General features: G+C 37.2%; 2 protein-coding genes across 3 annotated transcripts in view; one reads left to right on the forward strand and one right to left on the reverse strand.

The window, feature by feature from the left end:
* Positions 1 to 7,309: 7,309 nt before the first annotated feature.
* On the reverse strand, positions 7,310 to 20,705 carry LOC119732259. 2 transcript variants are annotated; one of them, XM_038205709.1, is made up of 10 exons: positions 20,539 to 20,705; positions 19,719 to 19,759; positions 17,883 to 18,366; positions 16,508 to 16,649; positions 15,747 to 16,013; positions 14,769 to 15,120; positions 12,355 to 12,685; positions 11,563 to 11,646; positions 10,771 to 10,893; positions 7,310 to 9,524 (listed from the first exon to the last, which is right to left on the reverse strand). In XM_038205709.1, the coding sequence occupies exons 1-10, from the start codon at positions 20,651 to 20,653 to the stop codon at positions 9,334 to 9,336; spliced, it is 2,130 nt and encodes a 709-aa protein (XP_038061637.1). In that variant the 5' UTR covers positions 20,654 to 20,705; the 3' UTR covers positions 7,310 to 9,333. The 2 variants fall into 2 exon arrangements, with proteins under 2 accessions (XP_038061637.1, XP_038061636.1); XM_038205708.1 differs by having other exon boundaries at positions 15,747 to 16,037.
* A 908-nt stretch (positions 20,706 to 21,613) lies between these two features.
* Positions 21,614 to 21,629, forward strand: part of LOC119731828 (transient-receptor-potential-like protein) — a 10,545-nt gene continuing 10,529 nt past the window's right edge. The window contains 1 exon segment of the mRNA XM_038205102.1: positions 21,614 to 21,619. Coding sequence (XP_038061030.1) covers positions 21,614 to 21,619 — 6 coding nt within the window.

Here is a 21,629-nt window from a genome sequence, read left to right on the forward strand (position 1 = left end):
CAGCTTGACTGTTTGTCTCCTTATTTTATGTGGTTCATTAAAAGAAGTTTTAAGCTTTCAATATAAGAATCCCAAATGGTTTTATGATTTTACCTTTTCAAACTGGAAATCCACTTTTTGAATTTGTCCCGAGTGTGTAACAAAAATACATTTAGCAAGACTAATTGGAAACTATGCATAGGAGCGTCATAGTGTAACTTGCATTTCATGATTTTTTGTTAGAAAATGTTTAAATAAAAAAACATAGCATTGGGTTTTTTTAAAAACATTTTCTAAAAAGAATTCATGAAATGCAAGTTACACTATGACGCTCCTAGCCTGCGGAAATATGAGGATTGTGTGTACTGACAAGTGTTTGGTGTGACTGGGGGAGGGGGTGTTTTAATATGGATAACCGTTATGTCGAATTAAATCAACTCTTAACCATAATGAAAATGTATCGAAACCATGATCCAAATACTAAGTCTAAACACTGTGGAATATTGGGAAAGCATCCACAATGCAAGATAAGCAATACATGCCGTCTTAAAAGGGTGTGTAATGTCACCTCGTAGATCATCAGCAGTCGAAACATCAATTCAACATATTAGGCCAAAAAAGGGGTTTTTTTGGCTTCAAATGTCGGCTGATGACTGCAAATGGTGCCCGACTAAACTTAGTGCAAATGGGAGTCCAGAGAGGCCGCATAAAGCTTTTACTCGATGGTAACCCCATCTAAAAACACGTTAACATTGTGCAGCAGCAGGATTCCAGTCAAACCAGTGAGTTTGGCGGATTTGCGACATCATCTTTCAATTTCAATGAAAAAAAAAACGTTTTCATTTTGCCGACGCTTATGGTTACGGCGACGCGCGCGCATACCAGAAACCGGAGACTTATGGGGGGTTTTTTGGCCTTAGGCCTGGACGAAAAATAAAGAAGACAAATTTCAGTTGTGGAGCCATCGTTTTCCTACGAAACTAAACAAGGAATCAACTGTAGCAAACACACACACACGCACAAAAAAAAAAACAAATGAAAATAAATAATAACTTGATTTTTTTTACCGAAAGGCATTGTTTTTTCTTCATTCTCGCTTTCTTGCAATAACCTTTAAAAAAATGGCCATGTCGCGAGTGGACAGAAGTTTGTGTTTCACTGATATTGGAGTCGTTTCCCCACAACAAAAGTTAATCATCAAGCTGTGTGCGGGGCGCTGCGTAACCCGGGGCGTGTGGGCGCACACCCCATCCCCCTATTAATAATATTATCATTAGCCATATTATCACGATTAGCATGTTAAAATACAAACCCTTTGTACATGTTTTATTCTGTTTTTCCTCGACAACTTTGTTATTCGCGATTTGAAGCAAATAACACTTTAGCACTAAAGCAAATAGCACTATTAAAGCAAATACATGTAGTCTGACATTGACCATGATGTTGGTTCTAAACAGCGCCCGCTGAATTTGGTCCCCATCTGTTATATTTTACGGAGGCCAAGTGTGTGGTGACAATAATTTGTCTATCACGAATAAAACTGGGCGCCCCTCCACTATCCAGCCCCACACATTTACCACAACTACCCTAAGCTTCCCTATTTCAGAACCGTGGCTACGCTGCAACTGATACCTGAAGACTATTTGATTTTCCTCTGCAATAACGTGCATTTGCAAGAGATTACAACGTTTCTTATTATTTCTTAATATAATCACTGCTGTAAAAAAAGTGTATGTGTGAATCAATAATGCTCTGTCTCCTTGTACGTTTAAAGTGGCCTTCGCTCACATTACTTATTTATTCACCACATAATATTTTTCTGAAGTTTTCCTCCCACATTTAGAAATGTAAATCTCATTTTCTTTTCTCTACATGTTTCTTCATTACCAGAAATAATACCAAAACAACAGTAATAATAATAATTAATAATCAATTCATAATATTTGTAGTATTCTTGGGGAAATATAAAAGAGGGAATATGTGCGACTCATAGCGAAGTGATATAATTTAGCCTAGAATAACATCTTCCTGTTCGACAGTGTGAGTCAGGTCTAGGGGCTGTGAAATAATTTAGTAATCAATTAATTCCAGCCCCATCACGTCATCCACATTGTGTTTAGGCATCCCCTACAAAGCCCACGAAATCATAGAGAAAACAAGACAAAACAACAATGAGACAAACTAAACGTATATAGACTTGACAACCGATGCGGAGACTGGTCATTTGACGTGGTTATGATGTGGAGACTGATCATTTCACGTGGTTAGCATGAGGAGACTGATAATTTCACGTGGTGAGGATGCGGAGACTGATCATCTGACGTGGGGAGGATGCAATGACTGATCTTTGGGCATTGTGAGGATGCGGAGACTGATCATTTGACGTGGTTAACATGAGGAGACTGATCATTTGACGTGGTAAGGATGCGGAGACTGATCATTTGACATGGTGAGGATGCGGAGACTGATCATTTGACGTGGTTAACATGAGGAGACTGATCATTTCACGTGGTTAGCATGAGGAGACTGATCATTTCACGTGGTGAGGATGTAGAGACTGATCATCTGACGTGGTGAAGATGCAGAGACTGATCATTGGGCATTGTGAGGATGCGGAGACTGATCATTTGACTGATCATTTCACGTGGTGAGGATGCGGAGACTGATCATCTGACATGGTGAGGATGAGGAGACTGATCATTTCACGTGGTGAGGATGCGGAGACTGATCATTTCACGTGTTGAGGATTTTGAGACTGATCATTTCACATGGTGAGGATGCAGAGACTGATCATTAGACATGGTGAGGATGCGGAGACTGATCATTTCACATGGTGAGGATGCGGAGACTGATCATTTCACATGGTGAGGACGAGGAGACTGATCATTTCACGTGGTGAGGATGAGGAGACTGATCATTTCACGTGGTTAGGATGCGGAGACTGATCATTTCACGTGGTGAGGATGAGGAGACTGATCATTTGACGTGATGAGGATGAGGAGACTGATCATTTGACGTGGTGAGGATGAGGAGACTGATCATTAGACGTGGTGAGGATGCGGAGACTTATCATTTGACGTGGTTAGGATGAGGAGACTGATCATTTCACAAGGTGAGGATGCGGAGACTGATCATTTCACGTGGTGAGGATGAGGAGACTGATCATTTCACATGGTGAGGATGCGGAGACTGATCATTTGACGTGGTGAGGATGAGGAGACTGATCATTTCACGTGGTGAGGATGCGGAGACTGATCATTTGACGTGGTGAGGATGCGGAGACTGATCATTAGACGTGGTGAGGATGCGGAGACTGATCATTTGACGTGGTTAGGATGAGGAGACTGATCATTTCACATGGTGAGGATGCGGAGACTGATCATTTGACGTGGTTAGGATGAGGAGACTGATCATTTCACGTGGTGAGGATGCGGAGACTGATCATTTGACGTGGTGAGGATGCGGAGACTGATCATTAGACGTGGTGAGGATGCGGAGACTGATCATTTGACGTGGTTAGGATGAGGAGACTGATCATTTCACGTGGTGAGGATGCGGAGACTGATCATTTGACGTGGTTAGGATGAGGAGACTGATCATTTGACGTGGTTAGGATGAGGAGACTGATCATTTCACGTGGTGAGGATGCGGAGACTGATCATTTGACGTGGTGAGGATGAGGAGACTGATCAGTGGGCGTGGTGAGGATGTTGGGTGCTGACAGCGGAAATGTGGCAAAGATGCTGTCGGTGCATGGGGACTCTGCTCTTTATAAAAGGGTGCTCATACGCTCACTGATGGTTGCTTTGTCGCTATTGTGTAGCGTTGGGGAGGGTATATAGGAGACAAATGTGCCGGGGAAAAGGGCTGGGTAATCGGAGATATAGGAGATCCATCCATCCATCCATCCATCCATCTATTGTTTGTAGACAATGACGGCCTCTCAAATTCGTTGAGAATGCCACTCTCTAACAAGCCCGATGCTTTCAGTTGTTTCCCCATTATATTTCATAAATAAATGGTCTATGGATTGTTTTAATCGACTCTACGTCTTCACTTAAATTCTTGAAAATACCATTTGGCCCAAAGGCCCGTACATGATTAGACTTTTAGGAAACTTTTGCAGTAATCTTCACGTGAAATGTTTTTTAATGCAATGGAATTGTTTCTTTTGTGAACAAGAAACTATGCACTATGCTTATAAGTTCCGTGCCATATTTAATAAATCATTATTTCCATTTACTTATCATTTTCAGAAAAGATTTGCCAATGGTATGAAGCTTTTAATGCGCTTATTTTTTTTATAGCCTTGTAGACCGTCTTTGCACAGCAGTGGTTTTATACGAATTTGCATCCCAAGTGACTCTCGTGAGATTTGCAAATAAAACGGAAACAAACATACATGAACTTGATATTTATGTCTTTGAAAACAAATTTTTACTTTGACATCGAACTGTTACAAAATGTCTTCTTTCTGAATTGTCAAAAGAAACGAGTGATATTCTGAGATTTTTCAAAATTTCAATTAAAGCGATAATATAATTATAAAAAAAGAAGAGTTATAATAATGCCAGGCCTAAATGGCTCATTCTGTGCTTTGTTATTATTACTGATGGCAGCTTGAGCAATGGGGGTCTGAACCCTTTTCTAAACTAAAACCACCAAAAACAAAGCAAAGAAGAAGAAATATGGATTGTCTACTATTTTTGTCTGAGCATGGGAAAACAATGAACACATTGAAGGTGTTCACTACATTTCGAATTAAAGTTTAATACGATACCGTTTAACTGTGGACGTGGAGCCGATTATTTGGTTTAAATGGTGATATAATTTAAACGGATTGAGCCATTGATTGTTTTTTTGTTTTTAGCTTACCAGTATTAATTATTGTGGTGCGACTTTTTAAATATGAAATATATTTCTTTTGTGTTTGGGTCTACTTTTTATATTTATTCTGTTTATGTAATAAGTTTCCGGTCTCCAAATGACAACAGTGGATCTAGGAGGATTGGCAAATAGGGGCCATGCTCCCACACCCCCCCCCCCCCAAAAAAAAAAACCCCGAAATTTTTGTTGTTGTTGTTGAGTAGCCTAACGTCGCAAAAAGTTAGCCATTGCGTACACAATATTTTGGACAGAAAAATCTCCCCACCTCGAAAAAAAAATGCTGTCTGGATCCGGCCTTGCTAAATAATTACGTTTCTCCTTCTTTTGGTGTGGCGTTTAATGAGAGTAAAACAGCAGTCTAGTTAATCCGAAAACTTTTTGTAAAAAGACATCGTACACAAACAATTAATGTAATATTCAAATCAAGTAAATGAAAAATGACAAAAACCAAGAAGTTCAGTGTCAACTTTAAATCTCGACTAGTGCTTCTACAATTTCTTGCTTAATTTTCCTTTTTTTCATAATTTATAACCCAGATACATGTACACTCTCCACCGCCGCGCCATGGCAACCTCCATAATACTCAATAAGAAGTATCACGACTTGTCAATAGCGCCCTCTATATGTGAAAAGATGATCATGCCATGAGAATCTACTAGTACTGCATTTACTTGTTCATTATTGAACGACCCCCCCCCCCTCAAAAAAGGATAGAATCAAGCAACAAAGGCCCCCTCTCCCCCCAAAACCCCAAACCAACCAAACAAACAAACAAAACTTTGCAACTGCTGTCCCTACAGTTTGTAGGCTTGTAAGACCTCTAGTGGTGTTTACAAATTGGTCGAGTCGACACAGTCCTGGGGGAGGATGGTCTTACGCAGTGCAGAAATCCGGATCTATACATACGCTGGAATCGGGGCTCGACCCATCCGCTCCCACTTTTTTTATTACGGTCAAATTATTTTGCAACTAGAAATCGTTGTTTGCAAAGTTTGGACACATTCACACAATATTTCACACCATCTTCATTACAAAAAAAAAACCACCATGGATATGCCCCTGCCCTTCGAATACCCTTTAAGAGTGCATCTCTGCCACAGATAATTAAAAAAAAATTGTAAAGTGGAGATGAACATGATAGATAGACACAGAGGCAATATTGAGAAGTGTGTTTCCACAGAATTATTGTGCAATCTTCGTTTTAATAATCAAGTAAATACTAAAATAACAACATACATGTACATGTAGTATAAAATATTAACTAAATTACATACATTTCACGAAAACAAAGTATAACAAATTACGGTTTGTTATTGTTGTTTATCAAGAACTTAAATGCAACAGTTTGTTCAATGGAAACAAGTGACACAGTGTGAGACATATTACTAACATTATGTTTTAATTAGATTAGTTGATACAAAGTTGGAAATAACATACATCCCAAGATCAGTAACACCCCCCCCCCCATGAAACAAAGGTTTTGAGAGGAAGTTTAACATCAGGTTACAATTTACAAGTGAGGTTTTATGTGCGTGAACAGATGCGTGTCTCTAATGACCCACTGAAGATAATGTTCATTGTCTTAAAATCTAATAACTAATGTGATTTGGTTCTTCTCGTATACTTGAGTTATAACACCACATTGAGTAGTACAACAATCCCTGGTATACTAAATATATACATCATCAAAGATTGTGTCATACTTGACAAATCACCTTTATGTTTGGATACAATGCTATTCTATCAATCAAACGAAATCATAGCTTTACGTGGTAGAAATGTACATGTACAATATAACGTTTGGAATGACACCATGTAATAATCTTTATTTGTAAATCAATCTGTCTTGCATCCAAATCCATTTGCTTTCATTCAAATTCAATCAATTATAACCATGGGAAAACTCAATAAAAATATCATGCCTGTTTATGTGTACATGCATATTAATAAAGTTTTTAAAAATATTAATCAGAGCAAAGAGAATCTGGTGAGTGTTCTGCAAAAAAATACTCATACTATATTGGGAAATAATACAGAAAAAAAATACAGAGTTGCAGAGTCCAACAAATCCCTATTGCTACATGTATATGGGGTACATAAATTACTATACGTTCCATTATTTGCTGTTGTCAAGTAGCTGCAGCAAACTAGTTACTTGATGCTGGAGAAGTACCTACATCTTGAAGAATAATTCACTAAGTGAAATCTTTCATATTTTATTTGCTTTTCAAAATTGAGCATCCAAGATATAACTGATTCGGATGCATTAAATTTCCTGTATCTTGTATAGTACCAAATATATTTCAGTAATCACGCACTTCACGCTAATAAATAAATTCAACAAAGCCACACCTGCAAACATGTGTTTTTGTGTTTTGATTTCTACCACTGACTCCAAGGTGGGTATTTTGCAATAGGTAAACACCCTTTTTTTTTTACATACAAACCTCATTACATGTTCACAAATCACATCACAATGATCTAAATGTGTGTGCTGGAAGAGAATAATACTTTATGGACAACAAGACAATAACAGTCCATGCTGTTCAAATATTGTATCAGACATTAACAGTGCATATTGTTCAAAAAAGGTCTGGTAAAACTTACAACTAATATCAAGAAAAATTATCCTGTCATACTCAAAATATGTTCTTCAAGGAATGAAAGGATTAGATGCCAAACCCAAGAACAACAGCAACTGTATCAAGCAGAGGGGCAACTGCCAGCCCCCACCCCAGACTGACCGTCAGATTTTTGATTTTCCTTTTTTTCACTTTCCATAAATGGCATGATACAGAGGTCTGACACAAACAAAAAATAAAGAAAACCACGCAAACAAAATGCATCACACCAAGCAATTTGATTTGGCGTCCCCCAAACATCAAATGCTAAAAAAAAAGAAGTTTTGCGCAACCAACGACATGACTAGGGTTAAGCATAGGGAGGACCCGAGTGTGCATCATTTTTTTTTTTTTGAAGGGAGAATGTATACATTGTGAGTGTGCAATTCGATATTTCAAAGGGTTACGAGTGTAACACGTTTTAGTTGGGTGGCATAAGGTCGAAATCGTGTCAACTGGTTCAAACCACTAAAGTTGGCTATTCTTATAGCCCCAACATAAGATATTTAGAAGGGGTGACACCTGAAATTCTTTTGGGAATGGTGCTTAAATTGCATAAATCGCTAATGGTTAGTACCTGCAGTGTAATATATTCCCATATTTGGCAATGTTTGGGTATATAAATACACATATAGTGAAAAGTATGTTTTGGGGATTCCACTTACTGGTACATATCCTTACTTAAATAACGTTTTCTGCATCATACTACAGACTGGATGATACGAGGACATAATAAAGATCCCAAATGGCTAATATTATACCCTAAAGTTGTGCCCATTCACTTTTTCCTTGGATATCGTCAACAAGTCTCGCCAAAAGTTTGAATTTACAAGCTTCAAATTCACAAAGTCATTTACTGGCACTGTTACCCTCACAAAAATAAATCATATGATTGAGGACAGTATCATGATACTTAGCTACAAGAAAGGGGGAAAAATCAGGTGTCCGTAAATAGTGCTAAAATTAGGCGAAGGGTTGCCTGACGTGGGAGACCTGAACAAGTTCTAGGAAATCCGCAATATAAGACATTATTGTTGTTTTTAATAATTAGGTCTACGTCAAAACGTTTTCTTACCAATAATTTAGGGAATTTCCTTGAACTTGTTCAGGTTTCCCTTGTTAAGCAACCCTTCACCTACCTTTTTGCCTAATTTACGGACACATAGTTTTTTTCCCTGTTTCTGCTTTTTGGGCTATATATAACAATATTAGCATTGTTTACATGATTTCCCATAAAGTCTTAATAGGGTAACTGTGCCAGTAAGCGACTTGGTGAATTTGAAGCTCATAAACACTGAGATTTGGCAAGACTAATTGATGATCTCTGGAGACAACTGAGGTAAATGCAGCCAACTAGTATAATGGAAGTCATTTCAGATCTTTACCATGTTTACATTATCATTCAGTCACTTGTGGGCTTCATTACATGTAATTGAAGTAGGGTGTGTAAGGACGATCACCAAAATATACTTTTTAAAAAGTAAAAAAAAAAAATACAAATATGCCCAAACATGGCAAAAAAAAACATATTACATGGCAAGTGTTGATGATTTATGAACATCAGGCACCCTTCCCAAAAGATGTTCAGGTGCCACTTCTTAAAAATATCTTCTCTAGGGCTATAACAATCTATCTGCCACGTTGGTGCTTTGGACCAGTCGTTCACGATCTTGTAAAAAATGGGGTCTAAGCCATTCGACTATTTACACCTAATAAAAATACAATAGAACACAACAAACAAACAGCAATATAATAAACATTCTCCTATAGGTTTTATGACCACCCTTGGATTCTAAAACCACCAAGTAACATGTATACACTTAAGTGCAGATATGCTTCTCATATTCTAATGAACGCTTTGTTTTTTCATGTTCTTCCCCCACAAAAAAAATCTGCAGTGCCACAAAAAATTGTCTTGAGCCATATATGACAGCTGAACCTTGATGCGCTGGAGTGACGAGTTCATCTGTTCGGCAACTTGGCTGTTTATCGCCTTGTATTTTGAGTACCCATCTAGTTTGTACCCAACGGAACAGGCTGATGAAAGAATATGAAACAGAAATGTATTAATTCAAATTACTGAAAAGATATAGACAAATGAAATGCACTGATCAGGCACACAGACATGAAGTGGGTACTTGTGTATGTGATGAAGAGGTAACAAGAGGGAAATTATGGGACTTCATTCTTGAAGACCACATTGACAAGGTAAAGGGAAACCCTATGAAGAAAATTATGATTTCTATATTGCAATATTGCTATCAGCTTATGTAATGAAGTTTAATTGAACAAAATAAGGATGAATCCCTCAGGCAGGGCCACTTTCCAGCTTCAAAATAATTTTAAGATTAGTGCTGACAATAATCGTCATCTTCCAGGCTCTCTTGATGAAAAGGTTATTTTGCTATCCAAGTGACCCATAGGATTGCACCAGTTACTGTTAAAATCGTTGGTCTTGTTAATCAAGGGTGTGAGTGACCACTGATAAAATAGCTGAAAAAGGTGTAAAAAAAACTATACTTTTGTACACAGCAAGTGAGGGAAAAAAAGCTGAAATTCTTGAAAAAAAAGGCGAAATCAGCTCTAAAACTAAAATTTCACACCCGTGAAATTCTTCTCATATCTCATTTCAAATAACAAATAGCATTGTTTGAATATCTGCTGTCTGTCTTCACTCTATTTTGTGATTTACACTGTAGAACAGTGTACCTGTTGCACTACTGTAAGTATTAAGTTTAAGTATCGTTTTGGTTTGCGGTAACACCATGTCATAATAACTACTGCTAAGAAGATATTTAGTTCTGATAAGAACTTGTCCTGCTTATTATCAACGTTCACCAAGTAGTTGTACTTCTAATAGAACTTAAAGCAGGACTGTTCTTATCAGAACTAAAAGTACTTAGTGGAAGTTGATAACAAGCAGGACAAGTTCTTATCAGAACTAAATAATTGTCTTCTAAGCAGAATTTATTACCACAAAGTGTTACCGCAAACCGAAATGATACTGAAACTCCACCATGCAATGCCTAAAAGTATTAAGTATGACGTTAATTTGGCATTTTCTTCTTTTTTTCTCAGGCTTGTATTTTCATCATTCTTGTATTTTCTTGTTTTATATTACTCACATTCATGCGAGTAAGATGTGGCTTTAAGTGTCAGAAAGTGGACATTGATAATTATCCGTAAAAATATTTGATATGATTCCAACTGAATGGAATACACTTGTGTTACAGTCATCAAAAAAGAAATAAATAAATAAAAAAAATATACAATCAAGAATTACCAGTATGATTGGGCCAGTGTAGTCTGTCGATAAGAAACTTGGTCTTCTTAAACATGCCAGGCTCCCGATTTAGGCAGTAGGCATGAAGATGACAGGCGTTGTCATACACAATCATCTTTGGAGCTACGTAAAAAAAAAAAACCAACATACATTTGATGAGAACAATAATGTAAATTTAAGGTTTATCAAAAGATCAGTTTGCTTCCATGGAATGTGTGTTCAGCGACCGCTTGTTGCAACTGAATTGGTAGTGTGCATTTGAGTTCATTCCCATACCAGGCATGAAGTGAGTAACATAAGAAAAAGTCTGAAGAAGCAGATTTGCTACCATATGCCTTCATTGAGTGTTATTCGCAAGTCACCCATGTTAACAAACAAATGCTTCCACAAAAATGCAACATGCTTAAACAATTTCACTTCAATATTTTTTTTTTAGTGTCATACATTCATCGTAATTAAGTGAAAATCATTATAAAGGCCAAGGAGGATTACCGGTGCATAACGATAGGGACTGTTTTCTTAAACCTTTGTTTAGGTGCTGCAAACAAATCGATGATCTTCAGTTGTGTGCAAATTTACAAATGTCAATGTAAGTTATAAATCATGACTGAATAAGCCTCTGTACTGATGACGTCACACTCCGTTTACGTGTGCGCTCTCCTATGGTGCTCAGTTGACCGTGGGCCCCCACTGGCTCCATAGGAAAGTGCACATGTAAACAAAGTGTGACGTCATCAGTACGGAGGCTTATTAAATCAACAGCTATGATTTGTTGAGGAAAACACTACTTACGTGTCTCAAATCGTGTGAGGAGCAAAGTGAAGGGCACATTCGGTGATTCAAACTGGTTCATAATTTCGAAACCATAACAGATTCCTGAACAAATACAAAATGAAAGACAGTCTTTAATAAAATAGATAGGATTATGTGTACATGTATACTTAAACAGCAAACAGAATGTTGTCACGTAATAATCGTTTCCTGAGGACTGCTATGAATTGTGGCATAATTTGGCCTTTGAGGGAAGCAAAACTTCATGAAAACCTTGCCAGAACAGAAAGTCTTCGAAATACAGGAAATGGGGAACATTGTTTATGCTTTGTAATAATAAGTGGAATCAAAGTTTCAAAAAAACAGGTAAAAATCTTGTGAGAGCCACACGAAACCAGAAACTATCGCATTTACATCACACTTTATATTCTCATTAAAGTATCAATCACAGTAATACTAAATTATCCCATTGCATTGTCATGGAGCCAGACATATTACTACTATTATTCAAACGACTGTAATTACCACTAGGGTAATCCAGTCGGCTTTGGTGTAGAGAAATTTGGTCTTTGGCAGATTGTACATTTTATGATTGCCCATTAAATTATTCTTAGAGAAACATACACATGGACAATACTTTTCAAATTATTGCCAGTGCTGTTAATACATGTTTTGGATTTCCCAATGTGTTCCTTGTGCTTGCAATGTGGTAGGTTGCATCATAATTGCTGGTTCAAATTGACTTTCAGGCTGTTTTTTTCCCCTACCCAGCATTACTTGTTCATTGACAATAAATTTGAGTGCAAGTATTACCATGGGGACAGAAAGCAGCAAATACTCCAGGTGTCATTCTCCCGTAATTTTTGGAATCCTTCCTGCAACTGGTCCTGGTGGTCTTCAAGCCATCCATTGCATATTTTGGCCTTAACCGTTGTTGGGGGAAATGGGGCCAAAAACACATGCCATCGAAGTCGTCTGGTGGTGGGTGGTCTGTGCTTCTCTCAGCCTGAACAGCAGCAGGAGATTGTGAAGAAGTTGACTGCTCAAATGGGGCTACTGCCAGACGAAGCAGCTCACAAAGGACAGGAAAGAGTACTTCAGGAAGAACTTGCTCCGATGCAATGAGGTCAGCTATTATAGGACACTATGAACAAAATATCAATTCAACAATATACAGGGTGAGTCAAAAAAAGATGAACCCAAACCCCTAAAAATGTATTTACATTTGTGTGAAGCTCCAAAATAACATCCACTTTTTTGGCGACAGGCCTTCAAAAGGACATTGTTCATCATTTTTAACTTTTAAACTGAGGTTTTACAATTGTATCTCAGGTGATGTTTGCAGACAAGAGTGATGAAGATTCTTGAAATTGCATTTTTGGGATGTGACAGGTTTTAGGGTCATTGTGCTTAAATGATGATATTCTTTTAATGCATTGAGCAATTTCAGTATTTTTTTTATCTAAACGTAGCTCTTGAAATTGGCAAAGACGAAATCGGCATTTTATCAGTTATCACATATTTTAGATAATATTGTGTGATAGAAAACTTTTAAGTTTTATAAGAATATTGAGTAACTATTGAGCACTTGGTAATTTCCTCTTCTGTTTTAACTACAAAGTTGAATGCTGGTAGCACGGGCAAGCCATTGAAAACTTCTTTAAGAGTGCTAGGTGTCAGCACTGACATCTGAGCAAAGAAACATGTACACATCAATTAAGGCCAAGTAAAAAAAAATGCTTAGCATCATGCCTTTTTGAAAAACAAGGGAGGATGCCCTTTTCCCCCCTCCAAAATGGCTGCCAGACCGGGCTATTTTTCAAGATGGCCGCCAGTTTTTGTTTTTAAATGACCATCACTTGAATTCAGGAAATGACAAACCAGCTTTATAAGGGCTAGATGCAACAAACAAGCCAAAATGATGTCATTGTTTAAAATGTATCATTTTTTACAATTAACAAAAAAGGAAAGAGGTGGCCTCCAAAATAGAAGCGGGCAGGAACGCAAAACATGTAAATTGTTTAATTTGGCCTACGACAGAATTCAATATCTCATCTTCTATTACCTACATGTACAAAGTACTTCTCCCACATAATCATTCCTCAATCTCTTCGATGTCATGTTTCAATAAAGTTCGATGATGTACGTTGACCACCTTCAACTCTTCTTTTTTCATTCATTAGCATCAGTTTTTTTTCACATAGCACAATGCGTTCATCCCATTATTTTGTAATGCATGTCACTGTTGCTGTTCACGTTTGTTTGAATATTACCGTTAATATAATTTTTAACAATCATTGTAAATATTAAGTTTTGCTGAAACCAAATATTTTTAGTCCTTGGATTTTTTAAACCATAAAACGGAAATGAATGAATGAATGAATCCCATGTTCTTGTATGGCCTTGTACTGTGTTTCCATTTATCCTTTCTGAAACTCTGTTATGACAACAATGTGAAGCCATATCTGAGTTATTAGGACTATTCTTCAGTTCTTCAATGAGTCCTAAATGCTCCCTAAAGTCCACTGCTATTTGCTCAAACTGCAAACCACCCTGGATATTCAATGCACTATTTGCTCTTATCCATTCACAAGAATACTGAAAACAGCCAAAAGGAAAATATGCACTCCACTATCAGTTTAAACTATCACGTGCATCTGAAAAGTGCCACCATCCAAGGTACATGTATGTGTGTAGGTTCCTATTCCATTTCTTTCCACCCTTTGAGATGGTTAACATAATTCTGTAGAGCTGTGCAATTGTTCTGTCTAGCATGTTGTCATTTTGAAGAAAGCAATAAAAGAATGACATTTCCAAGATAATTATAAGATGACACATTTTTGGAGATATCTGTAATAATATATTTTTTTTTTATTCAGGAAAAACTTGTGATTGATTCAATGCACATCCAAGGATATTTGTTATTATTCCTTGCTTCAGAGCATGATTGCATAGTTGCAATCGGCTGCATTAAAAAACGTTTGAATTTTAAATCAGGAACATAGTATGCTTTTTGCTGAGTATTCATCATTCACAAGTTACATGTACATGTAGTTATTAAGCACCTTTCTTTAGATTTTGAGTACTGTAGTTACATCAAACGGAAAATATGCACACTAACAAATAATACACCATACTGTTATACCTCATTAATAAGTATCTCTCTGTACCTACGTAATCTAACTATTGCATGGGGATTTATGCTAATATTACAATGGAGCACTAACCTTGTTTGTGAGAATAGCCATAGCATTTAAGTCTTTTCTTGGGGAAAATCCATGAGCCATCTTCTCCAACAGTTCTAATAACTCTGCCTCTGGATGGAGCAGTCCACAAACTGGAGAAGTTGCAGACAAAGCTTGCAATAACGGTTTGTAAGTTGCAGGTGGGGCTGTTGCATGTCCAGTTGAACCCAGCTCATTCAGAAAAGGGAGTAGGCTGCCTTGATGTTCCTTGCATCCATCAATAAGCATCAGGAAGTCATTGGGAGGAAACGGATGTGCCTCTGACGATCGGGCAAACTTCTTTAACAACTTCCTTGTTTGGGTGTCAACCAGAAAGATGCTTTTTCTGTAAACAGTATAAAGAGAAAACAGTAAAAGTAATTCACATGAACATTAAATCATCTAGCTAAGCGTAATGTCAAATGAACAATTCATACAATTTCCAGTTGAGACACAATCCAAATGAGACAAAGCCTTCAAATGCATGAATCACTCTGTGTTAATTAATTGGCATTAAAAGAATCACAGGATTACCATGGAGTGCTGTTGCATCAAAGTTTGGAGCATTGAATTCATGATGTAATCCTACAGGTGGTGGGTTCAAGTCCAGCCTGGGTTTATCGTGTGTGTGCCCTTAGACAAGGCGCTTTGTCACACATTGCTTCTCCCCATTCCTATTTTAGCTGCTTTGCGCCTAAATTGCAACAAAGAGCTGTATACTATGCAGCGAAATGGGATGGTCTTTGGAATATGTTTCGTTGGCCGAATGAGAAGGGTAATATAATGATGCAATCAATAATGGTGAATACCTGCACTTTATAAATACCCCTAATTATTATTATTTGTTTTTATTATTACAACTAATATAAGCTGTATTGTAATGTAAGTGAACTCTTTTGTGGAATCATGATTCTTTACAACAAAACTACTGAATAAAGTAGCTGGAAAAATTAGAGTCCAGAACACAATTATAAGCCTTATCTGCTTGACGACTGTTTTGCTTCTTTGGTAGCCTTCGGCACATTGTCCTTCCACAGCGATAGGTCCTTGCGAAGGGAAAGGTGGGTAGCATCACAGATGATTATATCTGGCTGTGCGCCACACGTTTGTTCCCTGCAGATAAACTGCTCGTGGTAATCGATGTCCAGCAGACGCAGGAACCCATACCATGCCCATACAAACTTGTTGTAGTGCAGTTGTGATGCAAAAGAGCTATGTCCAGCATCATTCTGCATTTGCACCCAAACACTGTAAAATCCAAACATGGGTGATCTGAGGAGACAGATGAAATACATTGTATTCTTGCAATGTCAACTTACAGAAAGATGCCCATGTACAGTCAAGTTTCTATTAGCAATGAATACTACCAACTACAAGAAAATAATGAATAAATAATTCATTATTGTGCATAAATATTTCATTATTGTACATACATGCATGTTATACAGAAGGAATTTGATGATGGCTGTCATTGTGTTATATTGTAAACATGTTTTTGGGTTTTTTTTACATCCTGAGCCAAACGTGAGATCGTATATCACCCATGGCAAAATTCCCAGAGGTCCTAATCCTATAGTAACTTGTATTGCCATTCATGCTTTCATTGAACATTGCTCTGTGATGTGCTGCAATGATCCAGTTTTCAAATCTCTTTAAGGCCAAGAAAAATAAAACACCAGTTGATCGTCCCGGAGGATGAGGGTCTTTATATAGCCCTTTCAAATAATTCTAGGAATGCACACCTTCCATACAGAAACTGGTACATGTACTGTCTCAGGACGGAGTGGTCAATCAAGTAGGTTGTCATGTTGAATAGGCAGTCAGACAAGCCATCATATTGAAGTTCAGAGTCACACATCTCATTGCTGCACTTCCTGAAGAAAACTAAATACAATATGGTTCCTCAAAATCAAAATTTGATGTACAACTAATGACATAAAATTGATCTACACACTTCGTACATGAAATGGTATAAGTTGAAAATTCACAATTAATTTTCTTTGGAATTGAACAGTGTAGTAGAATTTACATTGTGAACCAAAATTTTTACTGTAGGAGATGTACAGACCTGAAACGTTATGTCATTGAAGGTTTTGGATGTTGACAGATAGTGTGCCGAACGGTGTTACATAAAAACGTATTTAAAATGTTAAAATGTTTGACTAGATATGCATGATGCCCCTTTTGAAAACCATTTCGTCTTCCAATCTTTGACATTATTTCTGCATGCATACAGTATGAGTCAAAATGGAAGCTAAAATAAATGATTACTGTGGTGAAAATTATGAACACATATACAGGGTGAGTAAAAAAAAAATAAAACAAAAATTTGGGACCATTTTTTTAAAGTGAAGTTCTGCATATAGCGCCTTCTTTTTTTCCACACTGAAAAGGTTTATGTTGTACTCAGTCATTAAGACTTAAGCATCGTGCAGACAGGCAAGTCAACCGTTTATTCTGAAGTTTAAAGTTATAAAACTATGTTCTTTGTCAAAATCAACAAAACATGAGTAATTCATACTGGGTAGCAATCAGTAAACACCAAGCACGACTTGCTTTACTAAAATTGCTCTCACGTCGTTTGGCTTGATCAATGACAGATTATTACTTCTTTTCTCAATCCAACAAAATACTCCTTCAACCTGTTATTAAAATTTAAGATACATGTATGTGTTTGCAATATTCAACAACCAAAAAATCATTTATCTCGAGCCTGGTTTTTGACTTGCATTGTATGTACACCATTTATATTAAAATGCTGTCCAAAAGAATCAATCAATGTGTCCCCTGCAGGTCATCTATGTCTGAAGCTGGATTTATAGAGTTCTGAAGTGTGACGTCATTTAGAACTAGAGTAGTGCAATCGAATGGAGTACGCGCGTGTTGGTTCATGGGCTGAATCACGCGCTAATGCCTTTTACACACATTCTGTGCACGTGATGTATTCACTTCAATACCGTAATTCTATAGGAATGAAAGCATGGAACATTGTTGACCCTTTATACATAACGACATCAAGTAATTCTGACATCTAAAAAAAAATGTATTGTGATATACATACAACTTTTGGAGAGGGGAAGGACACAATTAATGTACATAATAACATGTTTTTCATACCTGATGCTCGATGAATTGACTGTAGAGTGAAAACAGGATATTCACCCTTCAGGTAGATGTCATTACTCCATGATGCGTGACAGCATGCGCACATACCACCTGGTGTGGGAATCAGGTGAAGATTGCCATTGACTGTACAACCCCGTTGCATAACAGGTTTGGCAACCATGTCTTGTAGATGAATGCTCTCAAGCTGAAAGGGAATGCGCTTCCAGGAAGCCACTGATCCTGCTCCTGCTTTCCTTTTAAGAGAAGTTGACTCCAAAAGAGCAGACATCTCCAATAAGAAGACCGGCAAATCTGTCACTTGCTCAAGAATATCCTTGATCTTACTGATGTGCTGACAATCGCCCCTCCTGCATGTCAAACACTTCAACCCATTGCCCACGATGTCAATGACGGCAAATGATTGATCCGTAACAATGACCGCAGCACGTGGATTTCCACACACAGGCCACACATCATTGAGATTGGGAGGAATTTGCTGTGGCATACGGAAAAAAAACCCAACCTTTCTTTACCAATGCATAGGAATATATATATCTATATGTACACTTAAAAGGGTAAATATTAGGCCAAAAAAAATAATAGTTGTGTGTCCGATACCTTGGCATTTAAAAATAGGGTAGGAACCTTAGGTCGATAGGAAACTTCATATTTTGTTTTGGCATTTCTGGTGCGTACGATCATATGCAGGTGTCAGCGTGTAGTAAAGGGAGTAATTGAAAGTTTTCAAATTTTTTCCCCTCATTCCCCCCCCCCCAAAAAAAATAAATCAGGACCAGAGCTGTAAAAATCAGGTAGCAAAAATATTTTGTTTGGCCTTATTAATGAGTTGGAATTGATGCATACCATCCAAAATGATTGAAGTTCAAAATTCAAGTTTATTATTCACACTAAAAGGTGAAGAGATTCAGCTTCCACTGGCATTTCTAAACAATGACATTACATAACACCATTAAACCATGATAGAACACTAACACTAGAACTCACTCAGCTCTCTTCAGCTTAATAAACTCAAGAGACCTGAGAAATAGATTACAGGAATATTTCGTCGCACAGCTGACATACCGACAAATAAGCAAAATCCCTGTTTCAAGTAATTCGCGTTTGAAGTTGGGCATTTTTCTGGGCGTCCCTAATGTTTCGATAATAACCCTTTTGGTGTATATTCAAAATAAAATAGGAAATGTAGTATCCATCAGGTTAGTTGTCCCACATGTTTTCATTCGACCATAAATGTATTCCTCAGTTTGTCAAATTACAAAAATCTCAGTTTGTCAGATCGCACTCGCACTGCATATTAATTACGCATTCAACATGAAACATGCAATGTTATTTTGATCATAATACAGGAAGATAAGTGCACAATGAATTTAGTCTTAAAAAGTCACCGTTTTTGACAACCACAGTAGCACATCATTTGTTTGTACTTTGAACGCACTCCTTACATTAGCTGGTTACCAGGGACATTTTGTATTTGTCACTATGTCACATTAAGGATTTGTTACTTTGACTGATTGGCCTCAGGCCGGGCTCCGAATCTCAAAATCCAAATAAAAATTAAGAATTTTGGCATAAATACTTAAAAGAGCAACCTTTAAAACCACGAAAGTGACAAAATCTCAAAATTGCCAAAATGGTTGATTTGCTGGTTTGTCAGCTCTGCGACGATTTGGTCTCCAGCAGCAGCAGCAGCAGCAGCATGGGGGACACCTCATCCCCAACAAACACCCCCTCTGCCCTTGAAATGCGCTAGGCACTTTTCACAAGAAACATAGAACCATGAGGGACCAACAAGAACTCCAAACACAGGAAACTAACATCACCACTTACCACATCCTCTTCAAGGCCAGATGCGTGTGCATAGCTGTGGTCTGAAAGAAAATATTGAAACAATTTTAGTTCACAATTTATCACATAACACTGGAAAACATTCTTGATACAAGTGCTCTAAGGTATATGCGTCTGTAACAAACAACATTCAGTTAATTGTTGAGAAAATATTTGATTCAAGAATAAAGCACTACAAATCAAGGTTAATACATGTACTCTTATTTGATCATTATACAGAACATACTTGGATGCAAGGACAAAAAAGATTATTTGTTTTGCAGAGGGACTTTTAGCGCATAAGGGACAGATATTGAAAAAACTGGAAGCCTCTATACATGTTCATGAATCTCAATATTTAAAGTTTTTTAACTGGAAACATAATTTAAAAACTTTTTTCAGATTTGAATGGTTTCCAGATAATGTGTATTACCAAAGATCCATTTACAATATTAACAAAACTGCTATTTATGGAAGCTATATTTAGTTCAAAATGCACCGTTATAGAAGATCAGTGCATCTACAAAGTTATATAATTGGTTGACATGGTAATTATTAGGAGCCGGATCAGTAATTTCCATGTATTTTCCCATCCCGAAATCAATAATTCTTGACTTATAATGTAGCTTTATTTCTTTAGCATTTCAGAGTCATTTGTATATATAAATAGTTAATATTAATGTTTGTCGCATATTTCACAAACACGATTGGGACCCAGTCTTTAGGTCTGCTTTAACCAGAGATTGTATTACAGTGGTTGTATTCATAATAACTGAAGTCAACTGTAAACTTGGAATGGCAGGTGATGTACCGGTAGGTTTACCTTGGCTTTGATGGTGAGCTGTTATCCCAACATTTTCGTCAAATCTAACCAGGATACCAGCAAGGCAGTCGATGTGCAGACATCCCGGTAAATCTATGAGAAGAATGTTCCGCATATTTAGCCACCCAAATGTAACACTAAGTCATAATTACAATAACATCTACACATCACATTTGGGCTATGAACCACAAAGTAATAATAAAAATAAAAAATTAATAAAAAAAGTAATAAAATAAATAAACATTACAAAAAAAATCTTTGGGAGACATTTCCACAGGATTGTGCCAAAAAACTAACAATCATTTGTCATTATCCTTCCCCCATGACAAGCAATGGATCAAGCCTTCATTGTATTGAATAACGTTAAAATTCACCCACAAATAAGAGTTATGATTTTTAGGGAGACATTAAAATGTATGGTGTCTCCATAAGGTATAAGAATAAAATTTTCTCATGAAGGGTACAATACCATGTTTATATTAATAATAATAATAATAAAAAATAACTACTAAAAATGGTACCCTCAGGGAAACATTCCCATAAACATGTGATTTAATTTGTCTTCACTTTTCTTAACCCCAAAATGTGTATGATGACTTGACAAGAGAACTCTAGAAGTTGTGGAAGGTGAAGGTAAAAGGTGATTCTGGTCATTGTGGGACCCTCAGTACTATTCCTTGGTCCCAGAAACAAAAATCTCAATGAAATTGGTACAAAAGCGGCTCTTTGGGAACAGGGATCTGAGGCATTCAGACACATGCACCGCCATGGTCCCCTTTTTGGTTTCAAACTGCACACCACCTTGCATGAGTCAACCACTGTAGCCATGTGGCCGTGGGGACACACAGTGATGAAATAAACACTGCATAAAAAGAAAACCCTCACTCATTGGAGGGGTCATCATTTTGAATCTGATAAACTTATGGTGACGTCAGTTTTATCTAAAAACCTTACGAAAATTTTGTTACATGTATGTACCTGCATTTTGCAACAAAGGACTGCAAATCATCAAAAATGACAATGGTTAAAAGTTGCAAGCTCAAAAATTATGCGAGGAAGCATTTATTACCCACACATGCCCGTAATTGGCC

Source organism: Patiria miniata, unplaced genomic scaffold (assembly GCF_015706575.1).
Source record: "Patiria miniata isolate m_02_andy unplaced genomic scaffold, ASM1570657v1 HiC_scaffold_24, whole genome shotgun sequence".
NCBI lineage: Eukaryota > Metazoa > Echinodermata > Asteroidea > Valvatida > Asterinidae > Patiria > Patiria miniata.